The sequence below is a fragment of the Ranitomeya variabilis genome, chromosome 2 (assembly GCF_051348905.1).
Source record: "Ranitomeya variabilis isolate aRanVar5 chromosome 2, aRanVar5.hap1, whole genome shotgun sequence".
In the NCBI taxonomy this organism is placed as follows: domain Eukaryota; kingdom Metazoa; phylum Chordata; class Amphibia; order Anura; family Dendrobatidae; genus Ranitomeya; species Ranitomeya variabilis.
The window spans coordinates 256,474,903-256,492,297 of record NC_135233.1 but is presented as its reverse complement, the minus strand read 5'-3'; the positions used below and the strand labels follow the sequence as shown (position 1 = coordinate 256,492,297).

Genomic DNA, 17,395 nt, shown 5'->3' with positions numbered 1-17,395 from the left:
TCTCTTTGGGCACAGCTATGATCAGTGACTACAGTCTATAGTATTTCTATTGGAGTAGCTCGCTAGTGAGCGTTGATTTGGGCATCGATCCACTGCTCCTGCCTGTAAGGGTGTGTGTCCACGGTCAGTAAACGCTGCTTGTTTGACGCTGCGCAGAGCTGCAGCGTCAAACACGCAGCGTCCAGATGTTCCAGCATAGTGGAGGGGATTTTTTGAAATCCCGTGTCCACTATGCGTGGAAACACGCACGCGGCGGGCCTGCGACTCCGGACATGCTGCGCGTCTTTTCAGATCGCAGCATGTCCGTACACCTTGAGGGGACGCAGCGTCCCCGCAAGGCATAACACAGGGCCCTATGGGAGGGGGGCGATGATCCCGGATGTGTACAGTTAACACATCCGGCATGATCGCGTCCCAGAAGGGGGCGGGGCTTCCCCGCTCCGGCGATACCGCCGGCCATCCTGAACGTGGACACGCAGCCTTACATGGCAGACGAGGAACTACAGTGTGTTCCAAATTATTATGCAAATTGGATTTAAGTGTCATAAAGAATTAATTGGTTTGTTTTTCAAATAAACTAGTGGATGGTATTGTGTCTCAGGGCTCAATGGATCACTGAAATCAATCTTAAACACATCTACTTATAAATATATATATATATATAAGAGGCATCGTGATTTCTCGCTAATCCCGCCCCCTGCACAGTAGCTCCGCCCGCCACATTACCACACACAATCCCGCCCCCCACATCACCACACATAACCCCGCCCCCCCACATCACCACACATAATCCCGCCACATCACCTCACACAATCCCACCTCACACAATCCCGCCCCCCACATCACCACACATAATCCCGCACCCCACCACATTACCACATACAATCCCGCCCCTTCAACACATTACCACACACAATCCCGCCCCCCCACCACATTACCACACACAATCCCGCCCCCCCACCACAACAACACACATAATCCCGCCACCCCACCACATCACCACACATAATCCCGCCACCCCACCACATCACCACACATAATCCCGCCCCCCACCCCATCACCACACACAATCCCGCCTGTCAGGACTCTGAACATTTTTTACCTTTTGTGCATTACTGCCCTTTTCCATCATGGCGTCTTTGGTCTCATGTGCACTTATCTTCCTGCTATAAAACTCCACCCCAGCCTTCAGTCTGTGCTAGATTATTCTGCTTTGCATCCAGCTCCTGATTACTCCCTGGCCTTGCACCTGCACCTGCACCTGCACCTGCTCCTGTGAACCTGTGTTGGAGATCCTGCCACTCTGCTCTGAGTTCCTGCTGCATATACCAGTGTTCAGTAATCCTCCTTCATCTGCTGCTCGTGTTACTTCCATCTGCATTTGCTGGACATGTAAGCTGTTTCTGCTCTGCAAAAACCTGAGACTATTATCCAGGCCTCCCTGGTTGAGCTAAGATATGATTTGAACTGCCTAATAGCATATCTATCTGTGTCTGGACTAAGTCAAGGATCTATTCGTGTCAAATTTCCTCAAGAATAACTGTGCTTCATAGACTTTCTGTGTTTGCATCTACCTCTGAAGTTTCCTATTGACTGCTAAGCTGCGTTTATTATTTGCACCAAGTGTTGTGGACTTGAGTTTCTCTCTGCACCTGCTTGAACCACTGTGTGATAATATAATATATTTACCACTTATAAAACTGTGTCCTGTTGTCTTGTTCCACGCAAAGAGTATCCTGAATTATCCCCTATAATTATTACACCGCCCCCCACCACTTCACCACACATAATCCCGCCCCCCCACCACATCACCACACATAATCCCGCCACCCCACCACATCACCACACATAATCCCGCCACCCCACCACATAATCCCGCCCCCCACCACTACACATAATCCCGCTCCTTCACCACATTACCACACATAATCCCGCCCCCCACATTACCACACATAATCCCGCCACCCCACATTACCACACATAATTCCGCCTACCACCACATTACCACACATAATCCCGCCCCCCACCACATTACCACACAATCCCGCCCCCCACCACATTACCACACAATCCCGCCCCCACCACATTACCACACAATCCCGCCCCACCACATTACCACACAATCCCGCCCCACCACATTACCACACAATCCCGCCCCCCACATCACCACACATAATCCCGCCCCCCCCCACATCACCACACATAATCCCGCCCCCCACACATAATCCTGCCTCCCCAACACATCACCTCACATAATCCCGCCCCCACCCCCACACATAATCCCGCCCCCACACATAATCCCGCCCCCCAACACATCACCACACATAATCCCGCCCCCCCACATCACCACACATAATCCCGCCCCCCCACCACATCCAATCCCACCCCCCCACCACATCCAATCCCACCCCCCCACCCCATCACCACACATAATCCCGCCACCCCACCACATCACCACACATAATCCCGCCACCCCACCACATAATCCCGCCCCCACCACTACACATAATCCCGCTCCTTCACCACATTACCACACATAATCCCGCCCCCCACATTACCACACATAATCCCGCCACCCCACATTACCACACATAATTCCGCCTACCACCACATTACCACACATAATCCCGCCCCCCACCACATTACCACACATAATCCCGCCCCCCACCACATTACCACACAATCCCGCCCCCCACCACATTACCACACAATCCCGCCCCCACCACATTACCACACAATCCCGCCCCCACCACATTACCACACAATCCCGCCCCACCACATTACCACACAATCCCGCCCCACCACATTACCACACAATCCCGCCCCCCACATCACCACACATAATCCCGCCCCCCCCACATCACCACACATAATCCCGCCCCCCCACACATAATCCTGCCTCCCCAACACATCACCTCACATAATCCCGCCCCCACCCCCACACATAATCCCGCCCCCACACATAATCCCGCCCCCCAACACATCACCACACATAATCCCGCCCCCCCACCACATCCAATCCCGCCCCCCCACCACATCCAATCCCACCCCCCCACCACATCCAATCCCACCCCCCCACCACATCCAATCCCACCCCCCCACCACACTATTGTTATTAACTTCATTTTAAGTTAATTTACCTCCTGCGTAAGCGCTATTGAATGTTGTTATTTAGCGTTTATTTAGCGTTATTTTAGCGTTAATTAGATAGCAATGAGCATGCCGAGCGTTAGCTGGCTGGAAACATCTAGTGTGATAATTAGTTTTCCAGGTGATTCTAATTAAAGGAAAACTACTTAAAAATAATGTTCCACATTACTAAGCAGGCCACAGGTTTCAAGCAATATAGGAAATAAAAAGGATCTCTCTGCTGCTGAAAAGCGTTAAATAGTGCAATGCCTTGGCCAAGGTATGAAAACATTAGATATTTCACGAAAACTTAAGAGTGATCATCATACTGTGATGACATTTGTGACTGAAACAGAGCAGACAGAGTTCATGCAGAGGCATAATGAGGAAGGTTTCTGCCAGACAAACTCATTGGATTAAGAGAGCAGCTGCCAAAATACCATTACAAAGCAGCAAACAGTTATTTGAAGCTGCTGGTGCTCAGGAGTCCCTCGAACCTCAAGGTGTAGGACCCTTCAAAGGCTTGCTGTGGTGCATAATCCTACTATTCAGCCACCTCTAAACAGTGTTCACGAGCAGAGACGGTTGCAGTGGGCCCAGACATACATGAAGACTAATTTTCAAACAGTCTTGTTTACTGATGAGTGTCGAGCAACCCTGGATGGTCCATATGGATGGATGGGAGGTGGAGCCGCATATTCATCACTGTAATGAGCGGCACCACGTGACCGCTCATACAGGACAAGCTGCGGCGCTGAGAGGAAGCATCGAGGGAGCCGGGTGAGTATTTTATTTCCAGCGGGCGGACGCACAGGGGGTGGGAGGGGGGTGGTGACAAGGATCTTTATTTTAAACACAAAAAAAAAGCAATGATTTTTCATTCCTTCTCTCCAGCGAACGCTGCTGGAGAGAAGAAATGAATGGCGGCTTCAGAAACACAAGCTGGGGGGACAGCGCTTACTGTAGCGCTGTCTCCTGCACGGCACACGGACAGCACACAGACAGCATCCGTGTGCAGTACGCGTTTTACACGGACCCATTGACTTTAATGGGTCCGTGTGATACGTGCGCTCCCACGAACACTGACATGTCTCCGTGTTTTTCAAACGGACACACGGTCCGTGAAAACACGCTGACATGTGCAGAGACACATTGATTTTAATGTGTCTACGTGAGTCAGTGTCTCCGGTACGTGAGAAAACTGTCACCACACGTACCGGAGCCACTGATGTGTGAAACCGGCCTTCCATGGTATAAAAAGCAGAAACGTGCCTTCAGGAGCAAAATCATCTTCATGCATGACAATGCACCATCTCTTGCTGCAAAGAATCCCTCTGAGTCATTGGCTGCTATGGGCATAAAAGGAGATAAACTCATGGTGTGGCCACCACCTTCCCCTGACCTCAACCCTATAGAGAACCTTTGGAGTATCATCAAGCAAAAGATCTATGAGGGTGGGAGGCAGTTCACATCAAAGCAGCAGCTCTGGGAGGCTATTCTGACTTCATGCAAAGAAATACAAGCAGAAACTCTCCAAAAACTCACAAGTTCAATGGATGCAAGAATTGTGAAGGTGATATCAAAGAAGGGTTCTTATGTTAACATGTAACTTGGCCTGTTAGGATGTTTTGGAGTTAAATAGCTTTTTTGCTCAGTGAATGTGACCTCCTAATGCTGCAAATTCCACAAATGAGCATTTTCAGCTCAGTTCTTGTTTAGAAATTCTACTGTGCCTAATAATTTGGAACAGTGCATTTTGAGTTTTTATCCTTTTTGGAGATTATACTGTTATCATTGGGAGGTTTCTTCAATAAAATTCGATGTATACTCTAAGGGTACCGTTACACAAAACGATTTACCAACGATCATGACCAGCGATACGACCTGGCCGTGATCGTTGGTAAGTCGTGTGGTCGCTGGAGAGCTGTCACACAGACAGCTCTCCAGCGACCAACGATGCCGAAGTCCCCGGGTAACTAGGGTAAACATTGGGTTACTAAGCGCAGGGCCGCGCTTAGTAACCCGATTTTTACCCTGGTTACCATCGTAAATGTAAAAAAAACAAACCATACATACTCACATTCCGGTGTCCGTCAGGTCCCTAGCCGTCTGCTTCCCGCACTGACTGAGTGCCGGCCGTAAAGTGAAAGCAGAGCACAGCGGTGACGTCACCGCTGTGCTCTGCTTTTACTTTCCGGCCGGCAGTCAGTCAGTGCGGGAAGCAGACGGCTAGGGACCTGACGGACACCGGAATGTGAGTATGTACGTTTTTTTTTTTTTTACATTTACGATGGTAACCAGGGTAAACATCGGGTTACTAAGCACGGCCCTGCGCTTAGTAACCCGATGTTTACCCTGGTTACAAGCGAACGCATCGTTGGATCGGTGTCACACACACCGATCCAGCGATGACAGCGGGAGATCCAGCGACGAAATAAAGTTCCAAACGATCTGCTACGACGTACGATTCTCAGCGGGGTCCCTGATCGCTGCTGCGTGTCAGACACAGCGATATCGTATGGATATCGCTGGAACGTCACGGATCGTACCATCGTAGCGACAAAAGTGCCACTGTGAGACGGTACCCTAAAGGGTGATGAATTTTATTAGACTGACTGTCATTTGCACCGACCATTTAGGAAAATCCGAGAAAAATATCATGTGCATAATAATTTGGAACACAGTGTATTGAAGGCTCCCATTGCCGCCATCTTTGTGCTCCTGTGAAGTCGAGCCTGTGTCCAGGCTACAGAAGAGGTTAGCAATGTTACGACAGTTTCCTTGGAGGAAAGGATCAGACAAAAAGGAATCCAAAAAAATGTATTAAAAAAAAGTTTAAAGCGCCTTCTTTTCCTAATACAATTTTTTTTTTTTTTTAAGTAACTGGTATTGCTGGCCAGATCAAAATGTAGGAATATTTACCCTGAAATGCGTTATACACTGTTAAGCCCCCGTCTCACTAAGTGAGATCGCTAGCGAGATCGCTGCTGAGTCACAAGTTTTGTGACGCAACAGCGACCTCAGTAGCGATCTCGCTATGTGTGACACGTAGCAGCGACCAGGCCCCTGCTGTGAGATCGCTGGTCGTGTCGGAATGGCCTGGACCTTTTTTTGATCGTTGAGGTCCCGCTGGGTAGCACACATCGCTGTGTTTTGACACCTTACCAACGACCTCGTTGACGACTCAAGACACTGAATCGTCATAATAGCTCCCATGTGACATCGTTGTACTGGTCGCTACAGGTCGCTGGTGAGATGTCAAACAGTGAGATCGCAGTATCGATCGTTGGGAAGATCTCACTGTTTGACATCTCACCAGCAACCACATAGCGATGCAGCAATGATCCCTGAAGGTCGTATCGTTGTCGGGATCGCTTTAGCGTCGCTAAGTGAGACGGGGCCTTAAGGCTATGTGCAAACATTGCGGATTCGCAGCTGTTTTCCATGCGTTGTACAGTACCATGTAAACGTATGGAAAACAAAATCCGCAGTGCACATGCTGCAGGAAAAAACGTGCGGAAACACAGCGTTGTTTATTCCGCAGCATGTCAATTCTCTGCGCGGATTCCGCTGTGGTTTACACCTGCTCCTCAATACGAATCTGCAGGTGTAAAACCGCAGGTGGAATCCACACAAAAACCATGGCAAATCCGTGGGTAATCCACAGTGTGTTTTACCTGCGGATTTTGCAAAAACAGTGAGGAAAAATCCGCACACCAATCTGCAACGACAGCCTAAAAAGAAACACTTGAGACGCCAGAATTGCTGTCTTTTTTTGTGCACTTCTAAACAAAAATGCAAAGTGAGCAAAATGTGGTATATTCCCCAATGTTACCAATGAAACTGTTCTCACACCGCAGAGAAAACGTGCTCACACACACCGCACAGAAAACGCGCTCTCTCACCGTGCAGAAAACGCGCTCACACACCGCACAGAAAACGTGCTCTCTCACAGCACAGAAAACACGCTCTCACACAGCACAGAAGACGCGCTCTCACACAGCACAGAAAACACGCTCTCATACAGCACAGAAAACACGCTCTCATACAGCACAGAAGACGCGCTCTCACACAGCACAGAAGACGCGCTCTCTCACACCGCACAGAAAACGCGCTCTCTCACCGTGCAGAAAACGCGCTCTCACACAGCACAGAAGACGCGCTCTCACACAGCACAGAAAACACGCTCTCACACAGCACAGAAGACGCGCTCTCACACAGCACAGAAAACACGCTCTCACACAGCACAGAAAACACGCTCTCATACAGCACAGAAGACGCGCTCTCACACAGCACAGAAGACGCGCTCTCTCACACAGCACAGAAAACGCGCTCTCACACAGCACAGAAAACTCGCTCTCTCACAGCACAGAAGACGCGCTCTCTCAGCACAGAAGACGCGCTCTCTCACAGCACAGAAGACGCGCTCTCACACAGCACAGAAGACGCGCTCTCACACAGCACAGAAGACGCGCTCTCACACAGCACAGAAAACGCGCTCTCACACAGCACAGAAGACGTGCTCTCTCACACAGCACAGAAGACGCGCTCTCACACAGCACAGAAAACGCGCTCTCACACAGCACAGAAGACGCTCTCTCACACAGCACAGAAGACGCTCTCTCACACAGCACAGAAGACGCGCTCTCACACAGCACAGAAAACGCGCTCTCACACAGCACAGAAGACGCTCTCTCACACAGCACAGAAGACGCGCTCTCTCACACAGCACAGAAAATGCGCTCTCACACAGCACAGAAGACGCGCTCTCTCACACAGCACAGAAGACGTGCTCTCTCACAGCACAGAAGACGCTCTCTCACACAGCACAGAAGACGCGCTCTCTCACACAGCACAGAAAACGCGCTCTCTCACAGCACAGAAGACGCGCTCTCTCACACAGCACAGAAGACGCGCTCTCACACAGCACAGAAAACGCGCTCTCACACAGCACAGAAGACGTGCTCTCTCACACAGCACAGAAGACGCTCTCTCACACAGCACAGAAGACGCGCTCTCTCACAGCACAGAAGACGCGCTCTCACACAGCACAGAAAACGCGCTCTCACACAGCACAGAAGACGCTCTCTCACACAGCACAGAAGACGCGCTCTCTCACACAGCACAGAAAATGCGCTCTCACACAGCACAGAAGACGCGCTCTCTCACACAGCACAGAAGACGTGCTCTCTCACAGCACAGAAGACGCTCTCTCACACAGCACAGAAGACGCGCTCTCTCACACAGCACAGAAAACGCGCTCTCACACAGCACAGAAGACGCGCTCTCTCACACAGCACAGAAGACGCGCTCTCACACAGCACAGAAGACGCGCTCTCACACAGCACAGAAGACGCGCTCTCTCACACAGCACAGAAGACGCGCTCTCTCACACAGCACAGAAGACGCGCTCTCACACAGCACAGAAGACGCGCTCTCACACAGCACAGAAGACGCGCTCTCTCACACAGCACAGAAGACGCGCTCTCACACAGCACAGAAAACGCGCTCTCTCACACCGCACAGAAAACGCGCTCTCTCACACAGCACAGAAGACGCGCTCTCACACAGCACAGAAGACGCGCTCTCACACAGCACAGAAGACGCGCTCTCTCACACAGCACAGAAAACGCGCTCTCACACAGCTCCTTCCACAGGAAAATAAATATTGTGGGAAAAAAATGTTTCACAAAGTTGAGGTTTTTTGATCACTCAAATCTGAAGAAATGCAATGAATGTAATCCAGCATCGCCGTGATCGTGCCGCCCTTGAAAATTATTATTACCATCACACAGATCCGCTGTAAGAACCAAGCAGTGCCAGGACTGTGACAACCCGACAGCGGCTGTGAACCAGGAACCCCCCCACCCCCCAGTCTGGGCAGTCTGGGCAGTCTGGGCAGTCTGGGCAGTCAGGCCGTGCTAGCAGGCGCAACTTCCCACTGATCCACGTGGCAGAATTAAATTAAAGGCCAGATCTGAGACAGAAGATCTCCTGCCTGAAAATGGTGCAGTAAACGACAGGACAATGAGGAGTTAACCATGCTGAAGATGAGGGGGCACTGAGACCCCCCGACCGGAGACCCCTGAGGTGCGCTAGTCTCCGTCACTCACATGTCCCCGTAAGCTATTTCCGCTCTGCCGCAGCCTCGGTTTCAGTCCGGATGACGTAATCCTGAAATCTGTCTATTAGTTTAGCGAAATGGTTGCGCGTGGGTGACGTAGTTCCGGAGGAAGTAGTTCTTGCTGTTGGTTTCCGTTTCCGGGTCCCCGGGAGCAGTGAGTGAGGTCGGTGTAACGGCGGCGGCCTCCTCCTGTGGGTGGCCGGTACCATGGCGGAGCTGGTGCAGGGACAGAGCGCGGCTCCCGTGGGGATCAAGCCTGACGGATTGGCGGACGTGCTGCACCACCGGGTCCGGCAGGTGAGGCCGGACGTGTACGGGAGGGGAGCAGGCCGCGGCTCCTGGGGGAGGGGGAGCCGAGGGCCCGGGCGCTTGGCAGTGGCGGGGCCTCGGGGGAGCGCTGTTCTGGATCTCCTCACGCCGGCGCTGTGTGGAGGGAGGTCCGCGCTGCTGCTAGGCCCTGCCCATCCCCCCGCTGTCACCAGGGCTCGGCCGCAGAACTGACACTCGGGGGAGCCCCAGCATGCAGCGCGGCCCTGATTATGTGCTGCTGACTGCACACAGCTGTTAGCAGGATTACTGACCTCATCATCCGTGCACGGGTGCATGCTGGGCTCTGTAGTTCCGCGTCCCCCTGCCGGCTTCTTATTGCACGTGTTTACAGCAAGTTTTGGAGCAACTGTGAAACTACAACTCCCAGCATGTGCCACCATGACCCCTCCAGCACACTCCTGTCGTCATGACCCACACCTTTGTCATTACGCCCCCAGCCCAGTGTGCTCCTCTGTCATCTCAGCCTCCCACCCAGCGTGCACGTCTCTACCACCACCTCCCGCCCAGCGTACACTTCCCTACCGCCACCTCCCGCCCAGCGTACACTTCCCTACCGCCACCTCCCGCCCAGCGTACACGTCTCTACCGCCACCTCCCGCCCAGCATGCACTTCCCTACCGCCACCTCCCGCCCAGCGTGCACTTCCCTACCGCCACCTCCCGCCCAGCGTGCACTTCCCTACCGCCACCTCCCGCCCAGCGTACACTTCCCTACCGCCACCTCCCGCCCAGCGTACACGTCTCTACCGCCACCTCCCGCCCAGCGTACACGTCTCTACCGCCACCTCCCGCCCAGCGTACACGTCTCTACCGCCACCTCCCGCCCAGCGTACACGTCTCTACCGCCACCTCCCGCCCAGCGTGCGCTTCCCTACCGCCACCTCCCGCCCAGCGTGCGCTTCCCTACCGCCACCTCCCGCCCAGCGTGCGCTTCCCTACCGCCACCTCCCGCCCAGCGTGCGCTTCCCTACCGCCACCTCCCGCCCAGCGTGCGCTTCCCTACCGCCACCTCCCGCCCAGCGTGCGCTTCCCTACCGCCACCTCCCGCCCAGCGTGCGCTTCCCTACCGCCACCTCCCGCCCAGCGTGCGCTTCCCTACCGCCACCTCCCGCCCAGCGTGCGCTTCCCTACCGCCACCTCCCGCCCAGCGTGCGCTTCCCTACCGCCACCTCCCGCCCAGCGTGCGCTTCCCTACCGCCACCTCCCGCCCAGCGTGCGCTTCCCTACCGCCACCTCCCGCCCAGCGTGCGCTTCCCTACCGCCACCTCCCGCCCAGCGTGCGCTTCCCTACCGCCACCTCCCGCCCAGCGTGCGCTTCCCTACCGCCACCTCCCGCCCAGCGTGCGCTTCCCTACCGCCACCTCCCGCCCAGCGTGCGCTTCCCTACCGCCACCTCCCGCCCAGCGTGCGCTTCCCTACCGCCACCTCCCGCCCAGCGTGCGCTTCCCTACCGCCACCTCCCGCCCAGCGTGCGCTTCCCTACCGCCACCTCCCGCCCAGCGTGCGCTTCCCTACCGCCACCTCCCGCCCAGCGTGCGCTTCCCTACCGCCACCTCCCGCCCAGCGTGCGCTTCCCTACCGCCACCTCCCGCCCAGCGTGCGCTTCCCTACCGCCACCTCCCGCCCAGCGTGCGCTTCCCTACCGCCACCTCCCGCCCAGCGTGCGCTTCCCTACCGCCACCTCCCGCCCAGCGTGCGCTTCCCTACCGCCACCTCCCGCCCAGCGTGCGCTTCCCTACCGCCACCTCCCGCCCAGCGTGCGCTTCCCTACCGCCACCTCCCGCCCAGCGTGCGCTTCCCTACCGCCACCTCCCGCCCAGCGTGCGCTTCCCTACCGCCACCTCCCGCCCAGCGTGCGCTTCCCTACCGCCACCTCCCGCCCAGCGTGCGCTTCCCTACCGCCACCTCCCGCCCAGCGTGCGCTTCCCTACCGCCACCTCCCGCCCAGCGTGCGCTTCCCTACCGCCACCTCCCGCCCAGCGTGCGCTTCCCTACCGCCACCTCCCGCCCAGCGTGCGCTTCCCTACCGCCACCTCCCGCCCAGCGTGCGCTTCCCTACCGCCACCTCCCACCTGGGGAAAACTTCTTACCCCCACCTCCCGCCCAGCGGACACTTCCCTACTGCCACCTCCCACCCATTGCGCAGCCTATTTCTCCACCATTACGTCGCCCAGCGTGCTCCTCCAGCACCGTGACCTGAGTGCTCCTCAGACATGACTGCTCCTCTGTCGTATCCCATCCAGCCACGTGCTTTGGCTCCGCTGCAACTCCCCAACACTGTGTGCTCCACCGCAACTCCCAAATCATCACATTTGTCACAATTCCCTCCTCTCATTGCACCTTTGCCACCACAATCCTTCTATCCAAGCTTGGTTCGTCTGCTATGACCACCCCCATTGTTCTTCCGTAACCCCCTAGCTCTACGCAATCTGTCGCATTGACCTCCACGCTTAAATTTTCCTCTGCTGCCTGGTCCGCAGAGCTCACACTTCCCCAATGTCTGTGTTCTCTCATTCCTTCCTGCATGTGACTTTTCACCCAATAGTTTCTGCTGCGGAAATACAAAACTGTTTGCAAAATGCATGCTGGGACTTGTGATTCCATTTCCTTTCCTGCTGTAGTCTCGTGACCACCATGTGTCAGTCTCGCTCTCTACTATCCCCACTGTCTCACTACGGTTCTTTTACAGTTTGTCCCCATTTCTACCAATATGTAAGAGTACAGTGTAATTTTGAAGCCAGAACTACAACTCCCAGCATGGCCCCCAGGTAGTATGTGCTGGGATTTGTCGTATTGCTGTACACTCATGAATGTGAAATTAGAAGCTTGCATATATCAGTGGGGGTCCGAGTACGGAGACCACCGAGCAGAGTGCAAGGTCAGTACACGGGTCTTGACTATTGAATCTGCACTCTCCCCTGTGCATGCAATGTGTGGGGTGTTATGATTCTGACCCCACTGAACTGTGCAGAATTGCAGGACTACAACATATAAAACAAAATACAAAAGTTTTTTTTCCACTTTTGCTACCTTTGCAGCTGCTAAAGAACTATAATACCCAGCAAGTCACCTTCACTGCCCTGTGCCCTAATCTGACCCTTCTTACTCGACGTACTGCCATATTGTTCTGTGTCTAGGCTACATTTGCACATGTCACAGTCTGAACACAGATGTGCTGACCAGCTGTGGGTTTCTTGGCGCGGACTTCACATCCAAATAGACTTGTATGAGTTTTTCTAGTTTGGGTATGGACTCCCTCGGCCGGTCCCTGCTCTAACATGCCGATGTGTGACCTTCCACTGACCGTCCTGGTGTTCTCCTTGTTGCATCTATACTTCTTTTATCCCAGTAGGTTGCATTCTCTAGAGTTGGGATGAAACTACAACTCCCAGCATGCCTATGGTGGGAAGATGTAACTTCAGCACTTGTTGCAGTTTCCTGGTTTCATCTGCTGCTGTCTTTCTGTAACTTCCAGTTGTGGTTCTGTCTCTAATAAAGGTTTGCTTTTCAATGTGGCCCCTTATCTGCAGGCAGGTCAGTGCTGGGTGTTTCATGTGTTCCCCATATGGTCTGGGCGGGATGATCAGAATATGTTGGTCTCATCATTTTATTTATGAACAGACCCTAATGGTTATCTCCTAGGTTTGCCAGGAGTATGAGTGCATCTGATATGGCAGTCATCACAGTCCCTGCCATGTAGTAACCCCATTTTTTTTATTTATTTTTTATCAACTTTGCACAATTGGACGGCTGACTCCTTTAGCTGCTGTAAAGACTACTAGCATGCCTTGCCAGCTATCTGCATATTTGGAGATGTAGTTTAGCTTGGATCTTATCTTCACACTGAAAATTCTTAAAATGGTGATTCACTGTTGACCTCCTCACTCTCGTCTCGTATTCCTCTTGTCCCTTCTGATGCCCAGACCGTAGTCAGGGATGCTAAGAGTAGTAGTCAGAGCTCTGAGGCAGGTGGTGAGAGATCTGTGCTCACATGAATGTGACCCAGCTCCTTCTGGTGAATATGTTACCTTTGGGAATTGTATTGTGAGCAGTTTCCCTGTATGAAGACCTCACAACTGTCCTCCATATAATCGCAGGTGCCTGAATGGAAGTGCCCGCCACCGTCATCCCCATGACTCGCTTATATTGGGAATATTTCCAGTATTCTTGGGAAGTTACTTGGAATGTGATTCCCTAATGTGGTGACATGGCAACACATGCCTATAACACATGGCGTTGCTGCGGTAAGGATTGCACCGCGGCATATTGACGGCCTCCTTTTTTTTTTTCATCCCATTGGTGCGATTAACCCCTTGTTGCACTTGCTGCCAGCAGCTCTGTGTCAGCCGCTCGTTGTGACGCTACGCCAAGGTCACACAACAAGATTAAGTCTGAGCGCGGACTAGAGTCGTCTCTATCCCCTGGTGTCACGTTGGCTCTCCACCTGCGCTTTCTTTGGCTCCGTGGCGTGAACTCTGCAGCATGTCAGTCACTGCCCCTCGCCAGCTGTTGCCCAGTCCTGATCTGTGTATCACCCTACTGGTATCAACAGGTGGCAATGCAGACCACGTCCTGTAGCTGCAAGGAGGTCTTAACCCTTTCTGTTTTCTTGCAGTCATAAACCCCCATAACCATTTTCTTTTACATCTATTTTACAGATCGCTGCTAAGATTGATGGAATCCCACACTTGAATAATTCCGGACCGCTCGTGGACCCCTCGTTGTATGGATATGGCATCCAGAAAAGACCCCTAGATGACGGAGGTAGCGCCAATTATCTGCTGCTTTTATTTCAAGTGTATTGTCATAATCTAGTGAATGGGAGCAACCTCATGCATCACACTGTTATGGTGCCGCCGCGCCATCTGGAGTGTGCAGTGTAGTTGCCATGCAAGTCCTGTGGTGTTTGTGCAATGTTTTAACTGCCCCGCATGCCCTTTGTGGTGTGCAGTGTCGCTGCCACACACTCGCTGCGGCTGTCATGCACACCCTGTGGAGTGTTCTTTGTCACCACTGTGTGCTCCCTGTGGTGTGCATGCATTGTCGTAGCCACCGTGTGCCCACTATGGGGTATGCAATGTCACCTCCTCCGCAACCCCCCCCGGCGATTGCGCGATGTCGCCTCCGTGCACTCTTGGAATTGCTGCTTCCCGTTTCCTGTTGAAATTCCCATCATCGCTGCTTCCAGTTGGGAGCTGGAGATGTTCCTGCCTGTGACATATTGCACGCTGCTCCGGAGCACAGGCTGCTGCCTTTCCTGTGTCTCTCCAGGGTGATGGTATAATCCACCTATAGGGACATCTTGTCTGGTCATGTCGGCACTGGGAACCCCGTGGTCAGCCCTTCATTGGAGGATCTCCTGTAGCGTGTGTGGCAACCGATCCCAGTGATCATGTGATGTGATGAGACCTGGTCTGTAATTACCGCGATGTGGTTCCGGCGTTGGCTCCTGGTTGGAGGACTGAAGGATTATTTTGTGGGTTTGCATGAAGAAGTAGAAGTACAAGTGGGAGCTCCACATCGTATTACAGGGCAGCATATAGTGACACTCATGGTTCCTTGATTCCTGGGAGTTGTAGTTGTGTGCTCCAGGAGAGTTAATTTACGACATGCGTCTATTCGCTCTTGTTTACCCGACGTATAAATAACATCTGTCGTGTCATCCGATCTCCTGGAGTTGTGGCTTTGCACAGCCGCGGAGCACTGGGAAAATCTCATGGAGAGAGTGGTACGAGGGCGGCGGGAGCAGTATAAATAGCCTCGGCTATCAAGAGCAAACCTCGCTATCTCCAGAGGAGGCCGGGCAGGGGACGGCACTGAGTTACTCCATGGCATTACTGGGGGTGGACAGAGCGAGTCCTCCTTACTTCACCTCCACTCAGCTGAGCGTTCCTGGAGCAGGTGTGGTGGGGCGGAGCCGCCCTCAGTGGGAATGGTTGGGGGGCACCTGCTGGTCGCCCTCTGCGTATTTGTTAAATCTGTAGACATGCTTGTGAATGCATACAACTCTAATCAATGATCTCTCGATACACACAATGCTGTGATATAAACAGACCTGGGAGGTGAGCGCCGCAGCCGTCTTTAAAGGGAATCTGTCACCTCATTTTTGCCTTATAAACTGCAGCCACCGCCATCATTCTGTAATGCTGTAGATAAGCCCCCGATGTAACCTGAAAGATAAGAAAAACAGGTTATATTATACTCACCCGGGGCGGTCCGGGTCCGATGGGCATCGCGTTCTGGGTCCGACGCCTCCCATCTTCATGCGATGACGTCCTCTTCTTTGCTTCCTGTTGCGGCTCCGGCGCAGGCGTACTGATTTGCCCTGTTGAGGGGAGAGCAATGTACTGCAGTGTGCAGGGAAAGGTCTGAGGAGCCCAGCGCCTGCGCACTGCAGTACTTTACGCTGCCATTAACAGGGCAAATCAGAACGCCTGCGCCGGAGCCGCCACAGAAATAAGGAGGAGGATGACATCATATGAAGATGGGAGGCTTTGGACCCCAACGCCCATCGGACCCAGACCGCCCCTCGGTGGGTATAATCTAACTTTATTTTTCTAATCTTTCAGGTTACATCGGGGGGGGGAATCTAAAGCATTGCATAATGCTGTAGATTAGCCCCTGATGGCGGTGACCGCAGTTTATAGGGCCAAAATGAGGTGACAGATTCCCTTTAAAGATCTTTACTCCTCTACTTTCTTGGCGGCGTTGGTAACTAGGCGCATCACTGTATATTAGAGGTTGCAGCAGAGGTGGCGCATGCACGGGAAGTCACTGAGCATGTGCAGGATGAAAGCCGGGGCCCTTCCTTGGTTTGGCCATGCCTAGCTGACACTTTACAACACTGCTCAAGACACAAAGCATAAAACACGTGTATTTCTATAGACCATGCCTGATTGCTTATTCACTTAGGATATGCTAAACTAGCGGGGCACGATCTATATTACATGATAGCCGGTTAAGGTTAGCTAGTCATATTAGTGCTACACGTCGTTACTTCTTTATTCCAAGTCTTTTATTACTAATCCAGCATGATTTGTGATTTTATTCATATTTTATTCATCACATTTTATTGACCATTAGATTGATCTATACAGGGCACCCCCTAGTGCAAATATACTATTTTTTCAGTTTATCCATTTGCACATTGGGACAAATTAGGTGGCGTTGTCCTAGTATTTGCAGCAGGGGTCCCGCTAGCGCCACTGGTTAAATGCAATTTTAATTTAGGTAATTGAAACTTACCTGCCAGTTGTACGCAGCGCCATTCTTCACCAGGACAGAAGTCTCTGCAGAGCAGAGGCTTCTTTTCCTCTCCGCTCTGTCGATGGGGCGGACTTCTGACGTCATTCTGCTAAGTGCACACGTCGCTGAATTTCCGCGGCAATTCTGAAACTCCTGCCCCGGGTATATCGCATGCGGAATTGGCATGCATATTCCTGCTAAATACTAGCGTTTTGAAAGCGTAATTAGCTTGCAGAATGCTAGCATTTTCCAAGCGATCTGTAGCATCGCTTGGAAAACTGATTGACAGGTTGGTCACACTAGTCAAACACAGTGTTTGACAAGTGTGACCAACTTTTTACTATTGATGCTGCCTATGCAGCATCAATAGTAAAAAGATATAATGTTAAAAATAATAATAAAAAAAAAAGGTTATTCTCACCTTCCGTCGTCACCCGATCTCCTCAGCGATGCACGCGGCGGCTTCCGTTCCTATAGATTCTTTGTGTGCAGGACCTGCGATGACGTCACGTGACCGCGGCGTCATCGCAGGTCCTTCACACAAAGCATCCATGGGAACGGAAGCAGA

General features: G+C 52.8%; 1 protein-coding gene and 1 long non-coding RNA gene across 3 annotated transcripts in view; one reads left to right on the top strand and one right to left on the bottom strand.

The window, feature by feature from the left end:
* LOC143805420 (uncharacterized) overlaps window positions 1-9,373 on the bottom strand; it is a 39,020-nt gene extending 29,647 nt beyond the window's left edge. Inside the window, exon 1 of the long non-coding RNA XR_013221235.1 lies at window positions 9,243-9,373. This is a non-coding gene — a long non-coding RNA (uncharacterized LOC143805420). The remainder of the gene's footprint in view (window positions 1-9,242) is intronic.
* FUBP3 (far upstream element binding protein 3) overlaps window positions 9,342-17,395 on the top strand; it is a 40,202-nt gene continuing 32,148 nt past the window's right edge. The window contains exons 1-2 of one of the 2 annotated variants that reach the window (XM_077284736.1): window positions 9,342-9,550; window positions 14,241-14,346. In XM_077284736.1, the coding sequence (XP_077140851.1) occupies window positions 9,461-9,550; window positions 14,241-14,346 (196 nt within the window). In that variant the 5' untranslated portion in view covers window positions 9,342-9,460. The remainder of the gene's footprint in view (window positions 9,551-14,240; window positions 14,347-17,395) is intronic. The other variant, XM_077284735.1, reaches the window with a different exon arrangement.